This window comes from Gopherus evgoodei, chromosome 8 (assembly GCF_007399415.2).
Source record: "Gopherus evgoodei ecotype Sinaloan lineage chromosome 8, rGopEvg1_v1.p, whole genome shotgun sequence".
NCBI lineage: Eukaryota > Metazoa > Chordata > Testudines > Testudinidae > Gopherus > Gopherus evgoodei.
Window position 1 is genome coordinate 102,354,077 of NC_044329.1, and position 24,696 is coordinate 102,378,772.

The following is a 24,696-nucleotide window of genomic DNA, read 5'->3' on the forward strand; positions in this document are numbered from 1 at the left end:
TAATTTCCCTTTTTCTAAGGAGGCCTCGGTGCCAATGCCATAATCACCTGCTGCTCATGAGGGGCAGCACTGGTTCACCAAGAGATTTTGAGCTACCTAAGCATCTGCCCGCTTCCCTCAGTGCAGTGCCAAGGGCGAGCCCCACCGGCCAGTCATACCCCTGTGGAGGGCTGGGAAGTGGCTGCCAGGCTATAGGGGCCCAGACCCAGTCCCCAGTTGGAGAGAGGTCAAGGTCAGGTGGAAGCCAGAGTGGTTTGGTGATGGGGGGAAGGCGGCAGGCGAGCGGGCACCTTCCCCCAAGCAGACACCAGGGCCTAAGAGCAGCAAGGCTGGGACTCCTAGCAGGGCCCGCTTGGCGAAGGTCTCATCGGCATGGGGCAAACCCCACAGCCGGCTGCCTCGACACGGCAAGCTTGGAGCCACCTGTCCTGGGCTGGGGAGCGGGGGTGCGAGGCTAGGAGAGGAGCCTCCTCGGGACTGCACTGACAGGGGCCCATCATAGGCCGGTGGGCCCTTTAAATCCCTGGGGGGGAGGGGGCAGAGGTTTAGTTACAGGTCAGCCACGCCCCCTTTCCCTTGCAGTGGGGGATCAGGGGCTGCCTCGCCTCGAGCCCCCCCCGGGACGGGGGGAGGGGCCGCGGTTGGAGGTGCCGCCATCCCCCTCTCTCTGGGCAGGCGGAGGTGTGAGCCCCATCCCCCCCACAATGCAGTGCGCGGCGCGGCTGACATGGCGGCCGGGCCGGATTGAGCCGCTCGCATCGGGGCCTCCAGAGCCGGGCATGGGGGGGGCGCAGCCTCAGCGCCCCTAGGGCAGCAGCCAGGTACCGGGCTCGGGGCGTAGGGGAGGCTCCTGGGAGCCCCGAGGCCTTCAGAGGCGGCCGCTGCTCCCCTCCTTCCTCCTGGGCTCTCCCCTCTGCTGGGGGCGGCGGCTCCTGGGGATCCCCCCGCCCCCGGGCCTTCCCCGCCTCTCCCCACGGGGGCTCCCGCTTACCTGGCACGTTCCCGTCGCCGCTCTGCTCCCGGTGCCCGCCTGTGGTGGGACCCGTGCCGCCCACCCCTGCTGCTCCCGCTGGGGAGGCTCCGCAGTTTCTCTTCCTGCTTCTTCTGGCCTCTCTCCTCTGTGGGGGGGAGGGTGTAAATCGCTGTGGAGGGGGCAGGTGCGGGCGCTAAATAGCCCCTGGGGGTGGGAGCCTGGGGCGGGCCTGCCGTGGGAGATATGACAGACAGGTACCCAGCCTTAGCAGTGCTCTGCCTTTCCCCAGTCTCCTCCATCCAAGGGGGGCAATGGCTGGGGAAAGGAGACTGGTAGCCCCATTGTAGAGCTGGGGAAGCTGAGGTGAAGCAACTTGCCCAAGGTCACACAGGAAGTCCGTGTCAGATTCCTAATGCAAAAAAATCTCCCAGCTCCTGATCCTTGGCTATAGCCATGGTGCTATGCTTCATGTTTATTAATATATTACTCTTTTACAGATATGCTTTCATATCCTGTTCAGGCGGTTGTTTTCCTCTTTACTTGATCTCAATGTATGTTTGAGAAGTAACAGAATTGTTCATGTTTCACATTGCCTAGGAAGAATCCCTCCCCCCTCCCATTGGCCATTCTTCCTTGGGTATATCTTGACAGGTGAAAAGGGTGTGTGTTTCAGTCGTGTTTACTTAGCATGACAGAATAGTCTTGTTAAGATGCAAGCTAACGTGTCTGAAGCTGTGTTAGCTGGCCATGTTGCAGTCTGGGTTCCCCTACTATACTGTAACACAGCCAGTGAACGCAACTTCAAACTTATTAGCCTGCATCTTAACATGACTTTTTAGTTGTGTTAAACTAACTCAGTTGAAAAACACACACTTTTGCCCATCAAGACAGGGCTTTCTTGATTTTTAACCTCCATGGTAATTAATTATTTTAATGTTACATTCGGAAGATAAACTGTTGGGGGCAGGCTTTATGTGGTTTGTAAACTGGCATAATTCCCTGCTTTCTTCTTAGCCAGTGGCATTGTATTTTAATCAGTTTAGGATTTCCCCTTGTATGCTCTAATATCCTAGGAATTTTAGTGATAGTTACTGCACTCCGGTGCTACTTCTAAGGTTGTAAGAGCCATACAGGGCCGGCGCTTCCACTTAGGCGACCTACGCGGTCGCTTAGGGCACCAGGATTTGGGAGGGCGGCAGACTGCTCAGGTGGACCTCCCGCAGGCGTGCCTGCTGAGGGTCCACTAGTCCCGCGGCTCCGGTGGAGCATCTGCTGGCATGCCTGCAGCAGGTCCACTGGAGCCGTGGGACCAGCGGACTGTCCGCAGGAACGCCTGCGGGAGGTCCACCGGAGCCGCAGGACCAGCTAGCCAGTCCTGAGCCTAGGGCATGAAAAACCCTGGTGCCACTCCTGGAACCATATTAGCTGTTTCTAAATCATGTACTAAAGTTTTGGGGGTAATGGAGTGGAAGGGTTCTTTCTTTCCTAGAGTACATAGTCATCCATCCTACAAGACCCCAGTATTCCTTGCAAACTGTACACAGGGATCAATCACTGTAGCTACTCTTTTCCTGCCCTTATGTTGGCTTAAAATAGATACAAATGCAGCTGAATGAATGAATACATGCTTTTGCCATATGTAGAGGATTTGTCATTTGGCTGAAAATGTCAGGTTACTTTGAGCCTTCTTTTAAAGATGTCTCAAAAAGTAGCAGTAAACACTGAAGATAAAGCAAACAGGCAGATGTAGACTTATTTTCTGAAATATTGAGTTAATAATTAGAAAGGAACTGTCATACGAGATACAATATTAAATTATATTTAAACATGGATTTAATAACCTTGCATGTGCTGTCTCACACTACTTCCAGCTGATTTGGGTTGCTGGACAATATGCATTAGATCCAGAATTCCTCCCTTCTGTTTGAATTTACTGAGAAGTCATAATGTTTCTGATTTTCAGTGATACTTGTGCTCGTAACTCACATGGGTGCTTTTGATAATCCAACCCTAAATGGTTATGACATTATTTCCATGATGAGGGGTGACCCACCCAGCCACAGAAGTATGACTTAATTGCATCATCTGGCAGAAGAAGTTAAGTTTGGAGAAAGAGATCTCTTATCCAAACATATCAGCAATTCAACCTCCTGCAAAGTATTGCTTTTTGTGTAATAGTTCTGCCAAACCTACCACAGTATGAAAGTCCCCCTATAAAGGTGATTTTTTGGGGTGAAGTTATGGCTGCGCAGTGCATGTAGGAGGAGTGGGAACAGGGAGTCCCTTTCTCCATATGATATACCTCCAAAACCTCCATAGGAGCCAGCCATGATGTGGCTGTCTGCACTCTGTAAACCAGGGGTTTGCCACCTTTCAGAAGTGGTGTGCCGAGTCTTCATTTATTCACTCTAATTTAAGATATTGCGTGCCAGTAATACAGTTTAATGTTTTTTGAAAGTCTCTTTCTATCAGTCTATAATATATAACTAAACTATTGTTGTATGTAAAGTAAATAAGATTTTTAAAATGTTTAAGAAGCTTCATTTAAAATTAAATTAAAATGCAGAGCCCTCCGGACTGGTGGCCAGGACCCGGGCAGTGTGAATGCCACTGAAAATCAACTTGCGTGCCGCCTTTGGCATGTGTGCCATAGGTTGCCTACCCCTGCTGTAAACAAACTCATGGAAGGAAGGTGCCTGCAGTACTGAATTACTCATAAGGGGTATCTGGATAGTCAGGGGACAAGGCCATGGTGGTCTTGTTCTACCTATGCAGAGAAGAATGCATGGGGATCTGTTTTGGGAAGAGTTTCAAAAGGGAGAGGGGGGGCACAATTTGCCAGTGAGCACATTTCCCTCCAACACCCCTGAAAGCAAAACACCTCCAGCCATTGCCTCTTGTGAGCTGGATTTCCTCTGCTCTGTTGTGGCTCTGCCTGTAGAATAATAATTTTGCTTTTGGTAGTCACAGTGTTCTTTTTATAAGCCAGTGCAAAAACTTGTACAGCTGTGAGTAGATCTTAATGTTTTCTAGGTATTGGAGTATTGGTCTTCGGTATTCTTTTCTAAATTTCAAAGTTTCTCTCTGTTATCATTGTCCCTGTCCCACTGAATGAACTGTAGAAGAGTTTAGCATAAATTACTAACCACACACAAATTAAAGTCCTGATCATGCCACTGGCTCATATAGACCCAGTGCAGGATCAAAGTCTAAAGTATTACTCAATATTTATACTTTTTTTTTTTTTTACACATTACCAGTCAGTGTACTGATACAGCCTAAACTATGAGTTGGTGGTAGTCACAAATTGTGTTTAACTTGTGGATAATTCAATAATTTTCTCTTGAACTTTGCAGTATTATAATTTACGAAGTTATTGTACACTGTCTTTTGACTTTAATGATCCTGCAAGTAAAGCCAGTTTTTTTATTCAGAATCACACATGTACAATTGTATATACAGTATATGGTTTCTAATTAGCCCCCTTTGGCTATGATGTTACAGCAAACCTATACTTGAACTAATTTTGTCTGCAGATGAAATTCAATCAATTTTCGTTATGAAATCAGCTCTCTTTTTCTGTTACAGTGAGGCTGACAATAATAGCTGATATTTCTAAAAGCAACTATTTTGAAGCAAGGCTGAGGTAAAAGCCTTTTATAAACACTTTTTAAAATATAAAATTGGCAGTGATAAGTAGCTTCAAAATTTCTTTCTTTACTGAAATAAGAGTTATGTGAGACTATCAATAGTTTGCAGACTACCAAGGCTCTGTCTGTATACCGAAGTGTTTTAACATATTCTCACCACAGCTTTTCTACCCTACAGATTCCTATGCTAAAACCATGTCAACTGCTTATGGTTATTTCTAAAGTATTACATAGTTTGTGGAGTGCTTTGAAGACAAAGTGCTGTCCTGTTAAAATGATGTGGTAGAATGCATTCCTGAAACTTATAAAATACATACATATTTTACTGGCATTATTACAATAATACTTAGCACTTACAGGGCCTGATCCAAAGCCCACGAAAGTCAGTGGGTCCACTGATTTTAATGGGCTGTGGATCATGCTCATAGTGTTTTTCCATCTGCACAATACCATAGCAAGATGAACTGTAACTAATGTTCACAACACCCTTCTATGATAGGGAAATATTTTTAGCTTCATTTTACAGGTGATGAAACTGAGAGAGAGATTGTGACTTGCCCAGCTGCAGTGAGAATTGTTAGCAATGCAGGAATTAGAATTTAGGAGTCCTCGTCTGTTGGTCCTGTGCTGAGACCACACCCCTCTCTCTCTCTGACTTGTTCTTCTTTACCTAGTATGAAGAATGACAACTCAAAAAAAGTATGTCTTTTCAAACAGAAATAACTTGTAGTAAGCATATCTTGTAAATGATGACTGTCCTATGTTCTTTAGAGATTTAAGGAAACAATGTTAATGCTTGTACCATATCTAACTGCTAACTTTGGCATCAAACAAAATTGTTTTATTTACATCAAGCCAGTGCCAATAGGCAGCTGTGTAATGCAGGTATAAATAATTTGATCCATGCTGAAACTTTGCATGGAATTTTTTCTATCAAAATCTGAACTTGGAACAATACTGCCAAAACTATTTGCCCTCAGAGTTAGGGTTGTAACACTGTTAAAATGATAACTTCTTACTGGATTTGTTGTAATGACAAATCTTACACATAACACATTATGCACATTGCATTCTTCTTCTACTCTTCCTGTTTGATTGGAATAGGATTCTTGTTCTTAAATATTGGTCTTTCTCATAGAAACAGTACTCTAATGTGTTGTCTCTCAGCATTTGCATTCATTAACTAAAAAATACCTATGTCCTGGGTTTATTGGGGGTGGGTCCTGAAATGTAAAGAGCTGCAGTCACCAGTAGCCACTGACAGTGCCTTTTTGAATTTTAAATCTCCCAAATTTTGGTTTCATAACCTCATCCAGATCTAATTATATGAATGGAGATTTAACTGCTCTCAACTGTATGATAAGAAATACTTTGACTGTTGTCATAAAGTATGATAGGAGTTTGAATGGTTTGTATAGGCACCCAGGCACAAGTGTAGACCAAGGCCATATACAGTCTGGACACACAGTCCATTTCATCCCCCCCTCCCCCCAAGCATGTTGGAACAACAAAATCAGATACAAGATGTAAAGTTTTAAAAGGATAGTTAAAGGTAGTTTAAGTGCAAAATTGAACTTTTTTGGGGTGGGATGGGGTGAAAGATTTTACAAAATGCTAGAAATGTCTCCATGAAATGTAATAAATCAATAAAAAGAGCTTTTCATACTTTTTGGATTAAACATTTCTCTGCAGTTTAAAGACTTTATATGCTTATACCGACTTAGAGCCAAGAAGTGAAATTTACAAACTGTCAAGAAACAAAAGTGAAAATGTCTAGTTCTTTCATTGTGCAAGCCAAATGAATTGTAAAAATGGAGAAAAGTAAATTAGATTTTATATAGTCTGTCAAGTATAGTAATGTAAGGAAGTATCTTTTAAAGAATTTGTTTTATGTGATTTTTTTAAAGTTGTATTATTCAGTTTACATTGTAGTTAGAAAATCTAAGTACTCTTGACTTAGGTGTTGCCTCTGAAATATTCACCTTTTTGCAACCTAGAAAATACCCAAGTCTTAAGGGCTGCCCACTTGTTTTCTCTTATAATTGTCTCAGAGATAAAACACTACTGTACTTTGGCCATAATTAACTTAATTTTGATTATATTCTCTCTGTCAATATGTAACATTATTATAGCATTCAAGTTCTTGTGCTATGAGGGTCGAGGTGTTTTAAATGTGACAAAAAAATCCAGCTGAAGGCAATCTAAGGAAATGTATGGTTATCTTGATTAATGTAATTTAATATTGAATATATTTAATTGTCCTCTTTCCTAACTACTGCAAGAAAATCTATTTCAGTGGCAACTTAGATGTGGACTCATGTTTTCGAGGAACTCGACCTATATCCCAAACTGGCTCATGGTAGTCACTGAATAGCCTTTAGCTAATGTAAAATAATGACTTTTGATCACTATCTGTGTTGGATTTGAGGCAGTGACCTAATGGTGAAATTATTCCATTATCAGTCCCTTGAGCCATCCAGTCCCCACAACTAACAATAATGATTTAAATTAATTAAAAAATTAAAACTTGATAAATAGTGGCCTGCTAAGATATGATCAGGCTTACTGCCAGTGTCTCTAGTGCTAGTAGCTATCTCGTTTTCAACTTGTTCTGCTATTTTTCTTTAATTTAGCAGCAGTTTTATGACCAAAGGAGAAAAGAGAGGCAAATTTATGTTTTCACATGATGATGGTGGACTTGTTATTCCACTCTAAAGATAAATATACAGTCCAAATTGCAATATCTGTCAAGCAAAGATAGATAAGCCCACATCACTATTTTGGAAAAATACTTTTTATTATTTATGTAGAAGCAAGGCAATTGATAGAAATGAGTCTTGATTTTTAGTAAAAGCACAGAGCTGTTGCAGTATTGATAAGCACTCTTCAGTTATGTTGTTTAGAATACAAATTAAACTTCACATCTCTGATTTGTGGTATTGGTGTTGCTAGTAATAACCAATATTAATAGCTGTTAACTGTCCATGTGTTTTCAGGTTGTACTATAATTTACAGGTTCTATTTCCAGTCAGCCTATGCAAACTTTACTTCAATGGCTTTTATCACTAGTAGAAAGTCTATTAATTCAAATATTTTTCAGGTGCATGAAAGTCAGAAACTGACTAGAAATAAGAGTGAAACTGATTAGTCTATTTTAAAGGTCCGGGATGAGAAAAATGCAAAATAAATAGTAATAGATTAGATTTTTAAAATTATTTGAGTTTTAATCTAAAGTCTTGTTTGTAACATAGGAAATTCTAAAAAATAGAACATTTTTTTAACCTGACATTGTCCATTTAGCAGATATAACGTTTTCAGTAGTCATTATAGCAGTGCCTTGTGCCTGCCAACTGGTGGTCAAACACTAGAACAGATTTAGCATATTAGCAGGGTTCCCAGTGCCAGTTTGGATTTGCTGCTTGCATATTGTCTCAGCCAAGACTCAAAATGGGACTCTGGTGCTTCACAGGCAGCCATTCTATTAGGTGAGCCAAAAGGGAGAGAGCCAATAGGAATTGCAATAAACTCACTGTGGCTGGAAATTTTGGTGTGTATATACTATGAAAAGGAGCTGAAGTCAGCTCTACATAGATTGATTTGGTCAACTCTAGTATTCTAATTCCACAACACACCTTAATAACACAGAGCTGACCGACAGATGTCTTGAAGGATTTTTTCCAGTAATATGAAATCTCAAAGAAAATCCTACCGAATTCAAAATTACAACAACTAAAACCCAAAGGACAGCAGAGAGGGTGTGTAATATATGTTATATATGATTGAGATATGTCTGTGAAATGAATGAAACATAGGAAAATTGTGACTGGGTTCTGGTGATACCCAAACATCTTGAGATTTATTGTAGAGCCACAAAATCCCGTGAGGCAGTATAGCTTATAGTTCTCTGTGTAGTATTTTCTCTCTCACTCTGGAGATTTTGAGAGAGGGAATGTAAAAGTATTAATTCTAAGCCCAATGAGAATCACATTTACTGTCTTGGTTTTTTGGCCATTGGGCCAAGAGCTAGATGAAGTGTAATAACACTTTAATAGCTGGAAGTTGTAATATCAGTTCAGTATATTTAAGAGAGAATCTTTTCTGCCTGTGCATTGGAATGAATTTGATAATCTGTAGTTCATTTCTGTGTTCATTTTGTCTGGCTTTATGTAAAACTGAAGTTGATGACTACTGAGGCTTAACTTGACAAGACCAATTTTTGACTTTATATTTTTAAAAAAATATATATGCTCTAACATAAGCAATTGAAAACAGTAATAATATGCATTCTGTTTATGGAGAAAGTTATGGCTGAAATATTGGATAGTTATTATTCTTCCCTTTGCTCTTGAAGAGGTAGAATACACAGTAAATTAAAACTACTGTACATGCCTTATAGATCTAGGCCCAAAATACAGTGTGATGGTGTTAGTTGAGTTTTTTTTTAAGGTAAGATTTTATAAAACCAGTCATATAAATACATGGTTTCCAACAGTTTCTAGTATGGAATTTAAACCTTCTCCTGAAGTGTTTGCCAGCCACAAAATACAAATTAATGAGTCAGAAAGTGAAAACGATTAATCTGTTTTCAAGCTGAGAGAAATGCTGAAAGTAAAATATCGTAAGTGACTAATAGTACGTTAGCCTTTTATATGTTCAGTGTAGATAATCTGAGGTTTTATAACACATATAAGGAAATCTGGTTTTTACAAATATATAATTTTAACCTGATTGTTCCTTCCACTGTAGTTTTTTAATGAAGTTTTGCATGAATTACAATGTAGTAAAATTTAGTGGTTTGAACTTAATTACCATTTAGTCCAGGGGTGAACAACCTGAGCCTGAGAAGAAGCCAGAATTTACCAGTGTACATTGCCAAAGAGCCACAGAAATACGTCAGCAGCCCCCCATCAGCCCTTCCCGCCCTGCTCCTAGCGCCTCCCACCCACCGCATCCCATCCCTTCCCACACCTCCTGATCATCTGTTTTGTGGCATGCAGGAGGCTCTGGGAGAGGAAGGGGAGGCGCAAGGGCATGGCAGGCTGAGGTGAGGACATGGGAAGGGGTGGAGTGGGGGCAGGGCCTGTGGCAAAGCCAGGGGGTGAGCCGTGAGCACCTCCCGGCATGTTGGAAAGTTGGCGCCTGTAGCTCCAGCCCCAGAGTTGGTGCCTAAGCAAGGAGCTGCATATTAACTTCCAAAGAGCCGCATGTGGCTCCGGAGCCACAGGCTGGCCATCCCTGATTTGTCAGTATTATATTTTTTTCCCCATAGAACAATATGAGTATTTGTTTTGATGGTTAAGTAAGCACCCATAAATTCCTCTGGTTGCTACCCACAACGTGTAACATAGTAGGTAAAGCGTCAGCTTTACATTTCAGATTCACATATTGCTGGAGTTACATGTTTAATTGTCCTTTTGTCCGCATATTATGGATCACTAAATTCTCAGCACTTTATCATATCAGAATTATTCAGACATTTGTATTAGTGCCTATCACAAATCCATCTCCTTGCTTCACGTTAACACAAACAATCACTTACAAACAAAAGGAATCCTATTCCTGTCAGTCTTCCCATTCACTGTTAAATTAAATTGAAAACCTGGTCAAACACGTAAGTCCTGTACCCCAGAATTGAGTTCTGATGATGCCTTCCTCAAGGAAACAGAGTTCAAAGGGGTTCAGCTAATCTGAGGTTAGGTAGACTATTTAGACAACTCTAGTGGTTGAGGAAGCAACATATTATATAAATTAATATATTTGTCATGACATTTTATCTGAGTAGTTTATATCCTAAAGCTTATTACTAAAGGTTCTGTGCGTACAGGCGCCACAGTAAATAGAGGACCAAATCCATGCTTCTTAACAATTTGAGTGCTAGAAAAAAATTATTTTTCTTGAATAGGTAGAACTGAATTAGCTTTCCTCAGAGGTTGATTTTAGTCATACATTTTATTAGAGTAATTTTGTCTGTTTTTAATATTTCAATTAACTTATTTTCCTCACTGTAGTTATAGATTTCCTTAATTCTTACTGCCCTTCTATAGCCAAAAGAAGAAGAGATGGTATCTGATGACAAATATTCAATATATAACACCACAACAACAATGTAGAAAAGAGAGAAAACAGACCTGGTGACAGTTAAAACTGTGAGAGAGTTTTCTTGCTGCTGTTTTGTCTCTTCCTTTCCCCTATTAGGAAATTATTCTTGAGTCTTTCTTTATTTTACTTTAAGAATAATATAAATTTTATTATTGAAAACTGTTTTTGGAAAAATGTTTCTTCCTTTCATCATAATTCAATCCAATACATTTTCTTACTCCTTAGAGGGAGGTCTGTTTAATACATATTTTCTTAGACTTTTGATATTGTTCCTGTCATAATTTTAAATGCTTACTATTGTTTTTCCCCAGCAGACAATCAGCCAGATTCCTGTGCCCAAACAGTGGACTTTAATTGACATCATATTACTGGAGAATTGCGTTTCAAGTAGTCTCAAGTGACGGAAGAAGCAGGTCTTCACTATGATGGAAGAGGCCAAGAGCTCAAAAAATGGAAATCATGACCCAAGAAAGTCTACCCGTGTTGTCTGTGAAGAAGGCAAAGCAGTCAGAGTTATAAACAATCAGAATTATAAACACAATAGAAATGATAAATCTGTAAAAGATGCTGGGAGAAGTTCTCCAAGTGGAAGCAGTAGCAAAAAGAGTAAACAAAATGATGTTTGTTCTGAAAAATCAGGAGAAAATAAATCATGTAAAGTAAATAGTTGCATTCCTGGATCTAAAGATGTGGGGTCAAACCTTCAGGATCGAAGTCATGGCAAAGCAAAAAAAATATCTTATTTACCAGCAGCAGTAGAAAACCTGAAACAGACAAAAGTTCAGCAGACAGGAGAAAAGTCTCTAAACTCCCATATTTCTGGGAATGGAATCAGTATGGAAACCTTACCAGCTACACAAAGAGGGAAATTGGTATTGGAAAATACACCAGGAGTTCATATGTCAAAAACAAGCATGGATCAGACTGGTGACTCTGGTAAGACAGTTTCAAATCAAAGAACAGTGGAGCACAAGTCTGATGACTTCAGTAAGTATTAAAGCACACTACTTTGTTCAGTTTTCTTTGACAAATTTGTTAACAATCTGAAATGGGCTCTGAAGTATTTCTGCTTTGCATATCTTCTCAGTTACATACAGAAAATCATCAAGCACAGTTACAAAGAGTGTACTGTGAATAGACCCTTTGTTACTTGGAGAATAAAGGTCAGAAGAATAGCATTTAACTACATTTCTTTTCTGTGTTGTTTTAAAGTGATTATGCAATATTTTAAATTTATTTAGAGCCACGTTTTAACTGATTGTGTGTCAATTTCAGGCTGTTTTGTGAAATTAGAAAATATTAAAACAGAAATCTTCAAAATATCATGCTGTCTTACCTAGACCCTATTAGTAATATTATTTTAAAAGTGCAGACAAAAATCAACTACATCCAAGTTTAAGAAAACTTCCCTGTAAGCATGAAGAAGACACACACTCTTGCCTTTTACCTGATTGCTATGCTATTTTTGTTCTGCAAAAGTCTTCAGAAGGTGCTTTGACTGATGGCTTCTTTTCAGTCTAGATACTGCCCGCAGCCACTCTTGTGAACCTTCCGTGTTTGTCTCCTTCACTTTCAGAATGTAATACGTACATCAGAGTTCATTTCCTTCTGAGTTAGCCCCTTAGTTCAGGAATTTTCAAACTGTTTCAAAGTGTGGCTTTTAACAGAAATGGTTCATAAGCCATTTGCTATTGTGAAGACTGCTTTCTCTTTTATTTGTGGTCACACTACATTCTTGTGGTAAACACAGCAACTACTGATGTGGAAAAGTAATATTAGTAAAATATTTAACGTGTTTTTAACTGTCTTAAAATTTAGCAGCAAGCCCTGTTGGAAAACATGTGACCAGCCAGCTATATGTAGAACATCAGCAAGTGTTGCATGGACCACCAGTCATCCACAGACCATACTTAGAATTAGATAACTAAGCAATTTCCAATCTGTGTCCCCAGGCTAGCTATCTCAATGCCATCTTCTCCTTACTCTTGTAAGATCTAGTTGTTCTTGGTAACACGCCCACTGATGTGGGCTATGCTTATAAGAACAGCGTACACTGTAGATGGTTGTGTACCTTAACAAACTATGTGCAGATTATAGTTTTCAGGAGAGATTGTAATTTCAAAATCTTACATATTTATAAATGACAACATTCCAATGCAGCATGGTTGCTGTGAATAGCTATAGAACGCTAAGGTGTCACAGAACATAAGTCTGTTCTTAATATCATACTGACTTAGTAAACGGGTACAATTGAAATGTCTAGATAGTAGCTTTGGAAAACATTTTTCTGTGAATTTATTTAAAGTAGCTTTCTGGTAGTTTTCGTGACTAAACATATAGTGTAACAATTTAAACCTTATTATTTTTTATTTGTATTCTCATGGCACATCACGGTCCTTTTATGTCACATGCTGTATGTACTCATAACAAAAAGATGATCCCTGCCCCAAAGAGCTTACCTCCTACACAAAACTCTTACACAGCACTGATATCTTACATTTTCTCTTTTTTGATAGAGCACTTATATTGAAAAACTTGGCTCTTTAGTCTCTCTTAAGGGTGGTAAACAAACAACAGTAATGCATCATTGGAAGGTATGGTATCTTAAGAGCATTGAAGAGATTCTAATGTAGTCTTTTCTCCGTAGAGATGCAAGGTTACACTTTGTTGTTGTTCTTTATGATATTTTCCATTTGTTTCCCATTGAAGTCATTGGGAACCATGTAACTAAAGCCCTGTGTGATGCTCTTTAAAAAGTACCAGTGAATGTTCTCATGTTTAGCCCACAGAGTTGACTCCTGCATGAAAGCACCTACAGACTACCTTATATTGTTTGTAATGCTTACTTCTTCCTCCTCCCTGTTTTTAAAAAGTTATTCTGGAAAACAATAATTAAGTCCAAACTTCTTTCTTCAGGCATAATGAAGAATCCTGAATCAGCTAAAGAACATAATTTGGAGACTGAGTATTTAGAAAACACTGTTGTAATTGATGAGTCTACTCTGACAGCAGAACAGCAGCTAGGCTTGAAACAAGCAGAAGAGCGACTGGAAAGAGATTATATCTCCCGACTGGAAAAAGTAGGTTGTGATATTCTTGTTCCTTTTTGCTTGTCCAGAGCGAAGTGAAATTCAGTGTAGCTCTGGTAAAGAGCCTTTTTAGCCCCATGCCTATGAGACTTCAGATCATGATCACCATACTTTTGTTTGGATGGAACTGCCTTTTGACTCTGTTGCCACTATTCCTTCTTTATTTAGAATGGTTCTTTTGGGTAACATAAGACACTGCCCACTACAGCTGACCGCTTCCTCAGTATTGCTGGCCTGGAGAGCAAGAAACTTTGACTGAAAATTGAACATAGATCTCCCATATGGCATATGTAGAGCATTTACCAGCGTTTTTAGTTTAATAGCTCTAAAGGATCCACTGCTGATCTATCTTAGGTGTTTATAGAATGTCACTTGTCTTAGTGCTGTAAATAATGAATGCCAAATTTCCCCATACATTTCTATCCCAGAAAACCTTCCCCAAAACACCTCCTTTAAACTGGTCTAAAGCAATACTCAAGTCAGTATAAGTGTATTTAAGAAAACAAAAAGATTCCTTCTGCTTTTGATGTGTACTCAGAAGATTTTTTGGTCTGCCTCAGTATTGAGGAGATCCTTCACCCTCCCCTAAAACTAGTAAAATAAGCCCTAGCAGATTGATATTTGGCTTCATCTTGTTAGGTTTCTTCCTCAAACAAATGAAATAAAGGCTCAGAATATTATATAGATAAATGCAAAATGGCTACATTATTTTACCTTGACATTTTAATCAGAAAACGTTGAGTATTCAGAAAATACCAAGTTTTTGTGAAACCACAAAAGACCGAATTTAGCAAGAGCAAATAGTGTTTTAAAACAATGTTCCTGTGCATTAATCCCCGTACTGTTTTAATAGCTGACATTTCCAAAATGCTTTGTGGATTTATCAAATATAAACATGTTCGAATGGAGAGAGGATGGTAATGCATACTTTTTAAAATTACAAAAGATGGCAGAAAAATGGAGCGCATATGTAGGCTGACACTATAGTGAATATATCCCTTCTTGTCAATGTGGAAAAAGACATTGATGATGAGATTTTACAGATCCTTACATTTAAAGAGCTTAAACAAGAGAGGGGATTGGCTTAGTGATCCTGAGCTAAGGGTTAGAAGCCAGAAACTTGTGAGTCTTACTCCTGGCTCTGACACTAACATGTTATGTGGCCTTGGGCAAGTCACTTTCACGTCATGTCCAGTGGGGATAATCCAATCCACAGAGGTCTTGTGAAGTTTCATTAATTAATATTTGTAAAATACTTTGACCTAAAAGGTGCTGTATAAATGCTAAGTACTGTTTATCATTGACACAATTTGTCATGGACTACTGGCAGAAGTGTTTGTCTCTTTTTTAAAAAAATGTTGGCCTCTTTATTTCAGCGCTCCCCAGAATATGCCAACTGCCAGTATCTATGCAAACTCTGCTTGGTTCACATTGAAAATATCCAGGGAGCTCACAAGCACATTAAAGAAAAACGCCATAAGAAAAATATAATGGTAAGTTAATTAATGAAGACTTTGAGTCTGTGGTGAAATACATACATTTTGTTTTGTTGTAAGAATTTCAGGTTACTTTTTTGATAGTGTATTCTGTGAATTTGGTAAATCAAAACTAAAAAAAAAAATAATTGTTTTTGAGTTAGTGCTGGCTAACTATTTTGTAACTGAATCTATTTCAGGTTATTAATCTTTTTATAATGTACTTTACAGTATGTAATACTGTTTGTTGTAACCAGACTTTTCTATGTAATATAACATTTCCTTTGAACTAGAAAATACAGAATATGGAATACCAGACCCACAAACCTATCCAGGTGACTCGAAAGTGTCTAGTTCACCCTCTGATACTTGGAGCTAAAATTTTTGATAAAGTTCACTCTTAGAAGTATTATCCTTAAAAAAACAGAACTTCTGTGGGGTACAGTGCCATGTTAGCCAGTTGGTGTGGTCCATTAGAATGTTGCATATGAAAATAGTAGTAATTTTTTCAGAAGCGTTTCTGTGCTCTTGGGGGAATTCTGCAACAAAAAAATTAAATTCTGTGCATAATATATTAAAATTATGCAAAATTCTGTATATTTTATCTGTCAAAATAGCACAATATAAACACACCAATTTCAATTATTTTTGGTCATTTATTTCAAAATACTTGTCAGCAAGTATGTCTGAGACAACAAAAAAGATTCAGGAAATGTTTTTGTTTCTTGACAAATAGATGCCTTATTAGGCATATTAACACAGAACTCTTGAGTAATAATTCATTTAACCTACTGTAATAATAAAAACTGTATTTCCCGCACCCCTCAGAAGCAGTGCAAAGGCTTGTGGGAGTCAGGGATAACAGAAGAGCTGAGGGAGAGGGAAGTAAATTGCTGGGAAGGAGCCTGGGTGTTAACTTGGAGGGTTGTTGGGTATGAATGGGAAAAGTATGGAACAGATTTTTTGGGGGGTGGGGGAGAGATTGTTAGGGAGCTTCCCCCATGCAGACTCTGGCTGGTTCCTAGCCTCTCCCATTCAGTCAGGAACATCTGCCTCTGTCTCTGTGCTCCTGCGCCCCCATGTGTTCTTGCACCGGCTGTCCACACGTGTCCCTCCACCCTCACTCAGACACCCATTCTCCCATCCCCATGGGACCCTGCATCCCCTCCCCCTGTCTCTATGTGTCTCTGGGCCCCCACCCAGCCACTCCCCTGTCCCTATGTAGCTCTGAACCCCCTCCCCCCATCACCATGTGGCCCTGCACCTCCCTCTCCCTGTGGCCCTCTGCCTCCACTCCCATTCAGCCTTTGCTCCAGTCTGTCCTCCCCCACTAGCTCTTATGAGCCCCTGTCTGCCCTTCCTGCCCCCCCGGCCGCTTACACATTGTGTCCTCATAGCCTCTGTCTCCTGGCGTGGCCTGACTGGCACTGTGAAGAAGGCAGACTCTTTCTCTTGCCTCACTGGCTGGGAGCTGCTGCTGTGGTCTGCTGCCGCAGTACTCTCTGGTGGGTAAAAGGTGGAACTGCAGCAACATTCTGTCAGAAGCTTTTTTCTGTGCAAAAAATTAAAAAATATGTGTGGCTCATTAATTATGTGCATGGTCAGTAGTGCAGAATTCCCCCAGGAATAATTTCTAAGATGTCTATCTCTGTAATATCTAAATGCCATAACATTTTAAAAAAGATCTTCATTAATTCTTTGAGAAGGAACCTGTTCTTCCCTTGTCACCATTTACTTTTAAGCTACTCCTTTCTGAGTAGCTGGATATAGGTATTTTTCTCCAGGAGCAGGTTGCGGGGGACATTCTGAAGCTCAGCTGTTGGAGAAAATACCTGATGAAGAGTTCTACACTGTAGTCTGAAGGTTGCAAGATTTGGCCATTCCCTAATCTCCAGTGGTAGCATATTCCACAGTTGAGAGCACTTTATTGAGAATGCTCTTCTTCAGCGTATAATTCATATCAGGATTCCATCACTCATGACATCTCTATTGAATATAAATGACTTGGGGAGCTGCACAGAAAGGGGAAGTCCTTGGAAGTCCATCCAATGGGTCTAAGACTCAGTTCAAGCCCTAAAAATATTATGTGTTTCTAATTTTATACATCTAAGTATACACTCTTTTATATATTATATGTTCTAAAATTAACATTAATATTCCAGTAGTGCAGAAAGACCAACCAGGTCACATATTATAAAATGTATGAGAGCTGAGGTTAGATACATTTACCTTGATGAGTGACTACACTAGCTTACCAATAGCAGCTTCTGCAGGAACCCCCACCACCCCCAAACAAACGAAAAACAGACCCCACAGAAAAACAAACCCAACAATGACAAAATAAATAATTTTAAAAAATCTTGCAAAATTTATATTATTTTTTTGTTGTCATGTTTTAATTTTTAAAGTAAGGAAATCAAAATAGAGCTAACTCAATAAATAAACTTGAACTGTACGTATAAGTGTGGAGATCTGGTCAACACTTTTATTATGGTGCTGTGTTGTGTGGATGCATAAGAGGTTGTTATTCACTTATTCAAAAACTATGCTATTGATTAAATTGTTTCCATGGGGAGTCATACAATTTCAATCAGTCAGTGAATTTCAGAACCAAGTAGTGTCACTGCTGATTCCAGGTGATCTGAGATTTATCAGGTTTTAATACACCTAGAGTAGTTATTTCCAATAAATGAAGTTAATTATTATAATGCAATTGATTAAAACTAGCACTTGGTGAGAGTGACTGGTTGGGCTGTAGTGAGCGGAGAAAAAGCTCCTTATATTTAATTGGGAGTCAGGGGAAACTGTTTGCCTCATTGGAGTCCTGCACATGGGCTCACTGTTCAATCACTAGTGTTTATTGTGCAAGAAAAAAATACAGCTTCTTTCATGTCTTTGGATAAACTCTGTTTCAGAGCTCTCAGCCATGCAAATATAATTCAGGGAAGATAACCCTTCAGATTCCTTCTTTGGCTGTCGGCCCTGCAAGAACCTATTCCTTTGCTAACATGGAGCATCTAGTGTCATTTCCATGAGCCGAGTTGTCATATATGCCAATTGGGCTGTGCAGGGTTTGAATCCTGTGGAAGTGTGCTGGTCTGGGCACTGTATAATGCAGACCCTCAAGTTAAAAATAATATAATCTCGTACAATTATCTTCTTATCATCAAAAAATTATCCAGGAAAAACAGGAAGAAAATGAGCTGCGTGGCCTCCCACCTTCCTCCCCTGCACAGGTGGCTGCTTTGACTTTTACGCTCATGGAGGCAGCAAATGAACAAGGCATATCAGATGGTGACTTCAGAATCCGCCAAGAAATTGTAAACGAGATGGAGAAGATTATTCAACAGCCCTTACCAGGTATGTATGAAGTCCCTCATTTTTTTTAAATGCAAGACATTCTCTTATTTTATTATAACAATTGTAAGTTAAATCTTGCTCTCTCTCTCAGTGTGGAATAGTTAATTTTGTTTGAAATATCTTTATTATATCTTTGGAAGTATCAGGAATGTCAAGTCTTACCTTCTCTGGTTCTGTTAGCCAGCTTGTTTGAGGTCTCAAAGAGATTTAGCTCCCAGTTGCACAGACTCTTAAGTATGTGCTTAACTTTACACAAGCATTTTTTGGATCAAAGTCCCAGTCCTTAATCGTAGTGGTGGGGCTAAAACAACAATCTTTCTTCTCACAAGTATTTGTAATGCATTTAAATTAAATAGATGTAAACAAAATAAAGAGTTTTAAACAGTGTGATTATATGTCACTTCCCTTCTCAATTAATTAAGTTTTACTTTTTCTTTACCAGTTCTCCAGTTGTCTGTGGAATCTATCAGGATAGAACAAAAGTTGAATTAATAAAGTTTAAAAAAAATTAAAAAGAAACAGTAAAAAAAATACTCAACCCCAATAGTTTTATTTGTAGGTCACCCTTGATACATAGTTGCAACATAGACTACAAGTCTTCATATGCATTATTTTACTGAAAGTGGAGGTCTCTTAAATCAAGGAGCGTACCTCTCACAGGTCTCTCCATGTTAAATATGAGGGCAATGGGTCCTCACCTGAGCAAAATTGCTTGCAGAAGTTGATAATTTTGTTTAAATCTGAGTATCTAAATTCCAAATGTTATTTCATACTGTTCATGCTCTCTCTTTTTAATGTCATTGGCAGTTTAGAAGTTCAGTGGTGAGTTAACCTCACCAATGCAGTAATGACATAAACTAGCTTGACTGAATTTGTAAACAACCTGGGGGATTAGTAAATAACCAGGATGGCATGTCTGTTAGTGGAAAAGATTGTGTGCAGTCAGTGACATTTCAGTGTCAGTGTTCTCTTTAAATAATTATACTTGGAAGATGTATGTTTCTAGTGGGATTAACTCTGGCCTTAAGTTTGTTTTCTTTGGACTTTCAGTGATTTGAGTATTATTGCACGTGCCAAATATAAACCATGCATTGCAACGGCCTGTGGTGGTTATGGATAATAGTATCAGAATTTTGAAAATTATCAAGAAAGTTGCTGTTTAACATTCACAATGGGCCTGATATTCAGAAGTGCTGATGACCCACAAGTCCCACTGAAGTCAATGGGAGCTGCAGGTGCTGATCACTTTTTTAAATCAGGCCATATATGCTTTCTAGGCAAAATTTAAATCCCATTTAAATTAATAGACTAGATAACTATGCTTTTTTTTTTTTTTTTTTTTTTAAACAGTATTACCACTTATTGATGAAAGTACTTTTGTCTTGTTCATTTCATCAAAACATTCCGTATATAATTTTTTTATTTTGCCTTCATTGCTTCTCTTCTCCTTCTCCTTCTCCAGGGGCGGCTTTAGGCATTTTGCTGCCTCAAGCACGGCAGGCAGGCTGCCTTCAGCGGCTTGCCTGCGGAGGGTCCGCTGGTCCTGTGGCTTTGGCGGACCTCCCGCAGGCGTTTCTGTGGGAGGTCCGCCAAAGCCGCGGGACCAGCGGACCCTCAGCAGGCAAGCTGCCAAAGGCAGCCTGCCTGCCACCCTTGCGGCGACCAGCAGAGCACCCCCTGCGGCTTGCCGCGCCAAGCTCGTACTTGGCGTGCTGGTGCCTGGAGCCGCCCCTGTCCTTCTCTTACAGCTTTGGAGGTCTGTTATGGCTTCCAAGAAACACCTGAATGCCTTTATTGTTCTTAAGCTATGCAAACTGTCTCTGCTGTGTCAGCCAAAATACTTACATAATACCTGTCTGTAGATTCAGTATCAGCTTCACCCATCCTCCTCCTCTTGCTTTATTTTGATCACATATTTTGTAAATCTTCATACATCAGCCATCCCTCATGTTATTTCACTTACAAAATATTTAACTTTCAAATCCAATTTATGTATGTCCCTATAATTTATGTTGTTTTTATTTTCCTTCTTTGCTTTAACTTCTTATCTCCTATGATGCTAATTGGTAGACTCAAAACAAGAGAGCAGATATTTGAAGCTAGACAAATGTGTCAGCATTATGTTAGCAATAGTTCAATGATCAGAGACACTGCAGTGAATGAGGTATTGGTCTTTCATTGACAGACAATAGCTTTTCTGGCAGATTTCATTTATATCAAAACTGCCTAGAAATTAATGTTGTTTTTTTTGTTTGATAAATAGCTCGGGTTTTTTTCTTCTCTATAAAAGTGTAATAGTAATTAAGACCTTTTTGTTCATTTTAGGGGTAATTATCTCTTCTTAAACATACACTATGCATATTAACTAAAATATGATGGTAAATAGAGAAAATTATACTAGTAATGAAAGATGATTTGTTGTGCTCCTTTTTAAAAACTGGTTTCTGGATTTTATTTTTATCAAACTCTGACTAAAATTTTTATCCAGTGACAATCCAGGAACAGTTGAATCTTCTGGCTTGTTTTTGTTCACAAGAGTCCACCATAAAAAAAAGATATCAACTCCCCTCTTGCAGGGATGCATGAAAAATGATGACTTTGACAATTTTAGCTCCATGGTTAACGTACACAAGTCTACTCCACAGGGCCTCATTACTTCTGGTCAGTGGAATGTTCTGTATATACATGGAAAACAGTTTCTACCAAGCTATGATTTCTCCTGAGAATCTGTAGATTCTTTGTTTTGATCACAGCCAGGATAAAAGCAACTAACACTGTTTTAGCAGCATGTCCTAAATTGTGGGGAGGAGAGACTACTCCCAGTTTTGTGGCTAGCCTGATTTTGTCCAATGACTACAGCACAAACATCACAGAATAATTGTCTCCTACATAAAATATGTGATAAATAATTTTGTGTGATGGAATGGCATTTGCTTATGATACCATTGTCTGGCTTAGAGCAGGCCTAATATGTATTTGAACTGATCAGAAACCATTGTAGCTATAGAAATACAATTGTTTAAGTAGATATTGTACTTCTGTGGCTATGTTGGTTTTCAGGTTGCCCAATTATGTTTTTGTGTAAGTTTTACTATTGAATAATGCACAGGCACTTGCTAATCTAATTATTTGGCACAGATGCTATGGTAAATACAAGGAGTAATATTCGTGGCAAAGGAGTATATCAGACAAAAGTTTTACGGCTGATTGGATGCTCAGGTGTAACAGTGCTACTTGATAACCACCTAAACTTTATTAAAAAGTATACACTAACACCATGACACGAACTGTAATTTACAGGATAAAAAATAAATAAATTAATTTTTTTTCTAGAGAACAATATTTTATTTGTTGTGAGAGCGTGAAAATTGTGTTCTTTGAGTTTGGAAGTGTGGGTAGAATGAGTAACCCAGTGGGGGAGGTGGTTAATTATTCATTAGGGTATAACTGCTGAGGTTAGATATAGTTTCTCAAGAAAGTTTTAAATGTCATCAGTGAGGGGATAATTTGGCCCATCATTACTTAAACCTATAATAGGGTGGCTTGTCCCTTAAGGGCTTTGAGGGCTGTAGCTAACTAATCTTGATTACAGAATGAGGCATACTTGTGTTGAATCAGGTGAGTCAGCCCTGGAGCAGGAAGTTGCAGTGAAGTGGGGAGAGCCCTGGAAATTGTGGTGGAGTCTGCAGAGACTGAGGAAAACTCTCGAAGCACAAAGGCCTGGGATGGTACATATACACTGCGAAAAAAACACAAACTCATGGCAACAAGTCTCAGAGCCTGGGTTAACTGACTAAGCTTGTGCTGAAACATGGTGAAGGGGGTAGGTCTCAGCAGGGGCAGCTCTAGACATTTCGCCGCCCCAAGCATGGCAGCATGCTGCGGGGGGCTCTCTGCTGGTCGCCGGTCCCGTGGCTCCGGTCGACCTCCTGCAGGTGTGCCGCCGAAGGCACTCTGCCTGCCGCCCTCCTGGCGACCGGCAGAGCCCCCCCCGTGGCATGCCGCCCCAAGCTCGCGCTTGGCGTGCTGGGGCCTGGAGCCACCCCTGGGTCTCAGAGCCCTCATAGGAATGTCTGTTTTGCTATTTTTTATCCCCTAGCGCTAGCCAAGTCAGCTGACCCACGCTGTAAGACTTCCTGCTGGCTTTCCCTGCCCTCCCCTCCTTCCCAGTATTGATGTATGTGGAAAGACTCTTTCCAAGCAGGGGAGAGACTGCCAAGGCCCCAGGCAGGAAGACCTGAGAGGAGACAGAGAAATCTTGGGTTGTGTGGACTTTGTTTTGCGGTTTTGAGTTTTATTAATAAACCTAGTCTTCAAAGAGGGCTGTTTTTGACCAAGATGGGAAATTTTATTAGAACAATTCAAGAGGGGAAAATGAGGCAGGCTACCCTAGGCCACGAGGGAGGGTCCTGGAGGTGGTCAGCCCAGTTACAAAGCTTTTCTCTGTTTTCCAGAGTGTTCACTGAGGATGTATGGCTCCTGTCTAACTAGATTTGCTTTTAAAACCAGTGATGTTAATATTGACATAAAATTTCCCTCCAAGGTAAGTAGTATCTTGTCAAAACTAAAATGAATCAATAACCTGCATGTTATATCTGCTCCATTGTCTTTATCTTCCACTAAGGGTAATTGTAGCAAATAGCACATAGTTTGAACGTTATTTGGTATTCTGATATATTGTAAGTAGGGCTGTCGATTAATCGCAGTTAACTCACGTGATTAACTCAAAAAAATTGATCGCGATTAAAAATATTAATCATGTTTAATCGTGGTTTTAATTGCATTGTTAAACAGTAGAATACCAATTGTAATTTATTAATTTTTTTGGACTTTTTTCTACATTTTCAAATATATTAATTTGACTTGCAACAAAGAATACAAAATGTATAGTGCTCACTTTATATAATATAGTATTTTCAGTTCACCTTATACAAGTACTGTTGTGCAATCTCTTTCTCGTGAAAGTGAAATTTACAAATGTAGATTTTTTTTTTGTTACAACTGCACTCAAAAACAAAACAATGTAAAACTTTAGAGGCTACAAGTCCACTCAGTCTACTTCTTGACAAGTAAGTTTATTTACATTTACAGGAAATAATGGTGCCCACTTCTTATTTACAATGTCACCTGAAAGTGAGAACAGACGTTCGCATGGCACTTTTGTAGCAGACATTGCAAAGTATTTATGTGCCAGATATGGTAAACGTTTGAATGCTCCTTCGTGCTTCAGCCACCATTCCAGAGGACATATTTCCATGCTGATGGCACTCGTTAAAAAAATAATGCGTTAACTAAATTTGTGACTAAACTCATAGGGAGAGAATTGTATGTCTCCTGCTCTATTTTACCCACATTCTGCCATATATTTCAAGTTATAGCAGTCTTGGATGATGACCCAGCATATGTTTGTTTTAAGAACACTTTCACTGCAGATTTCACAAAACACAAAGAAGGTACCAGTGTGAGATTTCTATAGATAGCCACAGCACTTGACCCAAGGTTTAAGAATCTGAAGTGCCTTCCAAAATCTGAGAGCGAGGATGTGTGGAGCATGCTTTCAGAAGTCTTAAAAGAGCAACACTCTGATGTGGGAACTACAGAACCCAAACCACCAAAAAAGAAAATCAACCTTCTCCTGGTGGCATCTGACTCAGATGATGAAAATGAACATGCCTTGGTTTGCACTGCTTTGAATCATTATTGAGCAGAACCCATCTTCAGCATGGACGCATGGCAGGGGAGGGATAACTCAGTGGTTTGAGTGTTGGCCTGCTAAACCCAGGGTTGTGAGTTCAGTCCTTGAGGGAGCCACTTAGGAATATGGAGCAAAAATCTATCTGGGGACTGGCTCTGCTTTGAGCAGGGGTTGGACTAGATGACCTCCTGAGGTCCCTTCCAACCCTAATATTCTATGATTTTCTATGAAATGGTGGTTGAAGCTTGAAGGGACATGTGAATCTTTAGTGCATTGGGCATGTAAATATCTTGTGACACCAGCTACAACAGTGCCATGCGAATGTCTGTTCTCACTTTCAGGTGACATTGTAAAC

The 24,696-nt window shown here is 39.8% G+C and overlaps 1 protein-coding gene across 4 annotated transcripts in view; it reads left to right on the top strand.

The window, feature by feature from the left end:
• Positions 1–550: 550 nt before the first annotated feature.
• The window catches only part of TUT4 (terminal uridylyl transferase 4), a 70,043-nt gene continuing 45,897 nt past the window's right edge, over positions 551–24,696 (top strand). Inside the window, exons 1-6 of one of the 4 annotated variants that reach the window (XM_030571455.1) lie at positions 551–821; positions 11,034–11,709; positions 13,639–13,802; positions 15,188–15,304; positions 18,469–18,646; positions 23,101–23,189. In XM_030571455.1, the coding sequence (XP_030427315.1) occupies positions 11,145–11,709; positions 13,639–13,802; positions 15,188–15,304; positions 18,469–18,646; positions 23,101–23,189 (1,113 nt within the window). In that variant the 5' untranslated portion in view covers positions 551–821; positions 11,034–11,144. Of the gene's footprint in view, positions 822–10,651; positions 10,770–11,033; positions 11,710–13,638; positions 13,803–15,187; positions 15,305–18,468; positions 18,647–23,100; positions 23,190–24,696 lie in introns of those variants that run through there. The other 3 variants (XM_030571452.1, XM_030571453.1, XM_030571454.1) reach the window with 3 other exon arrangements.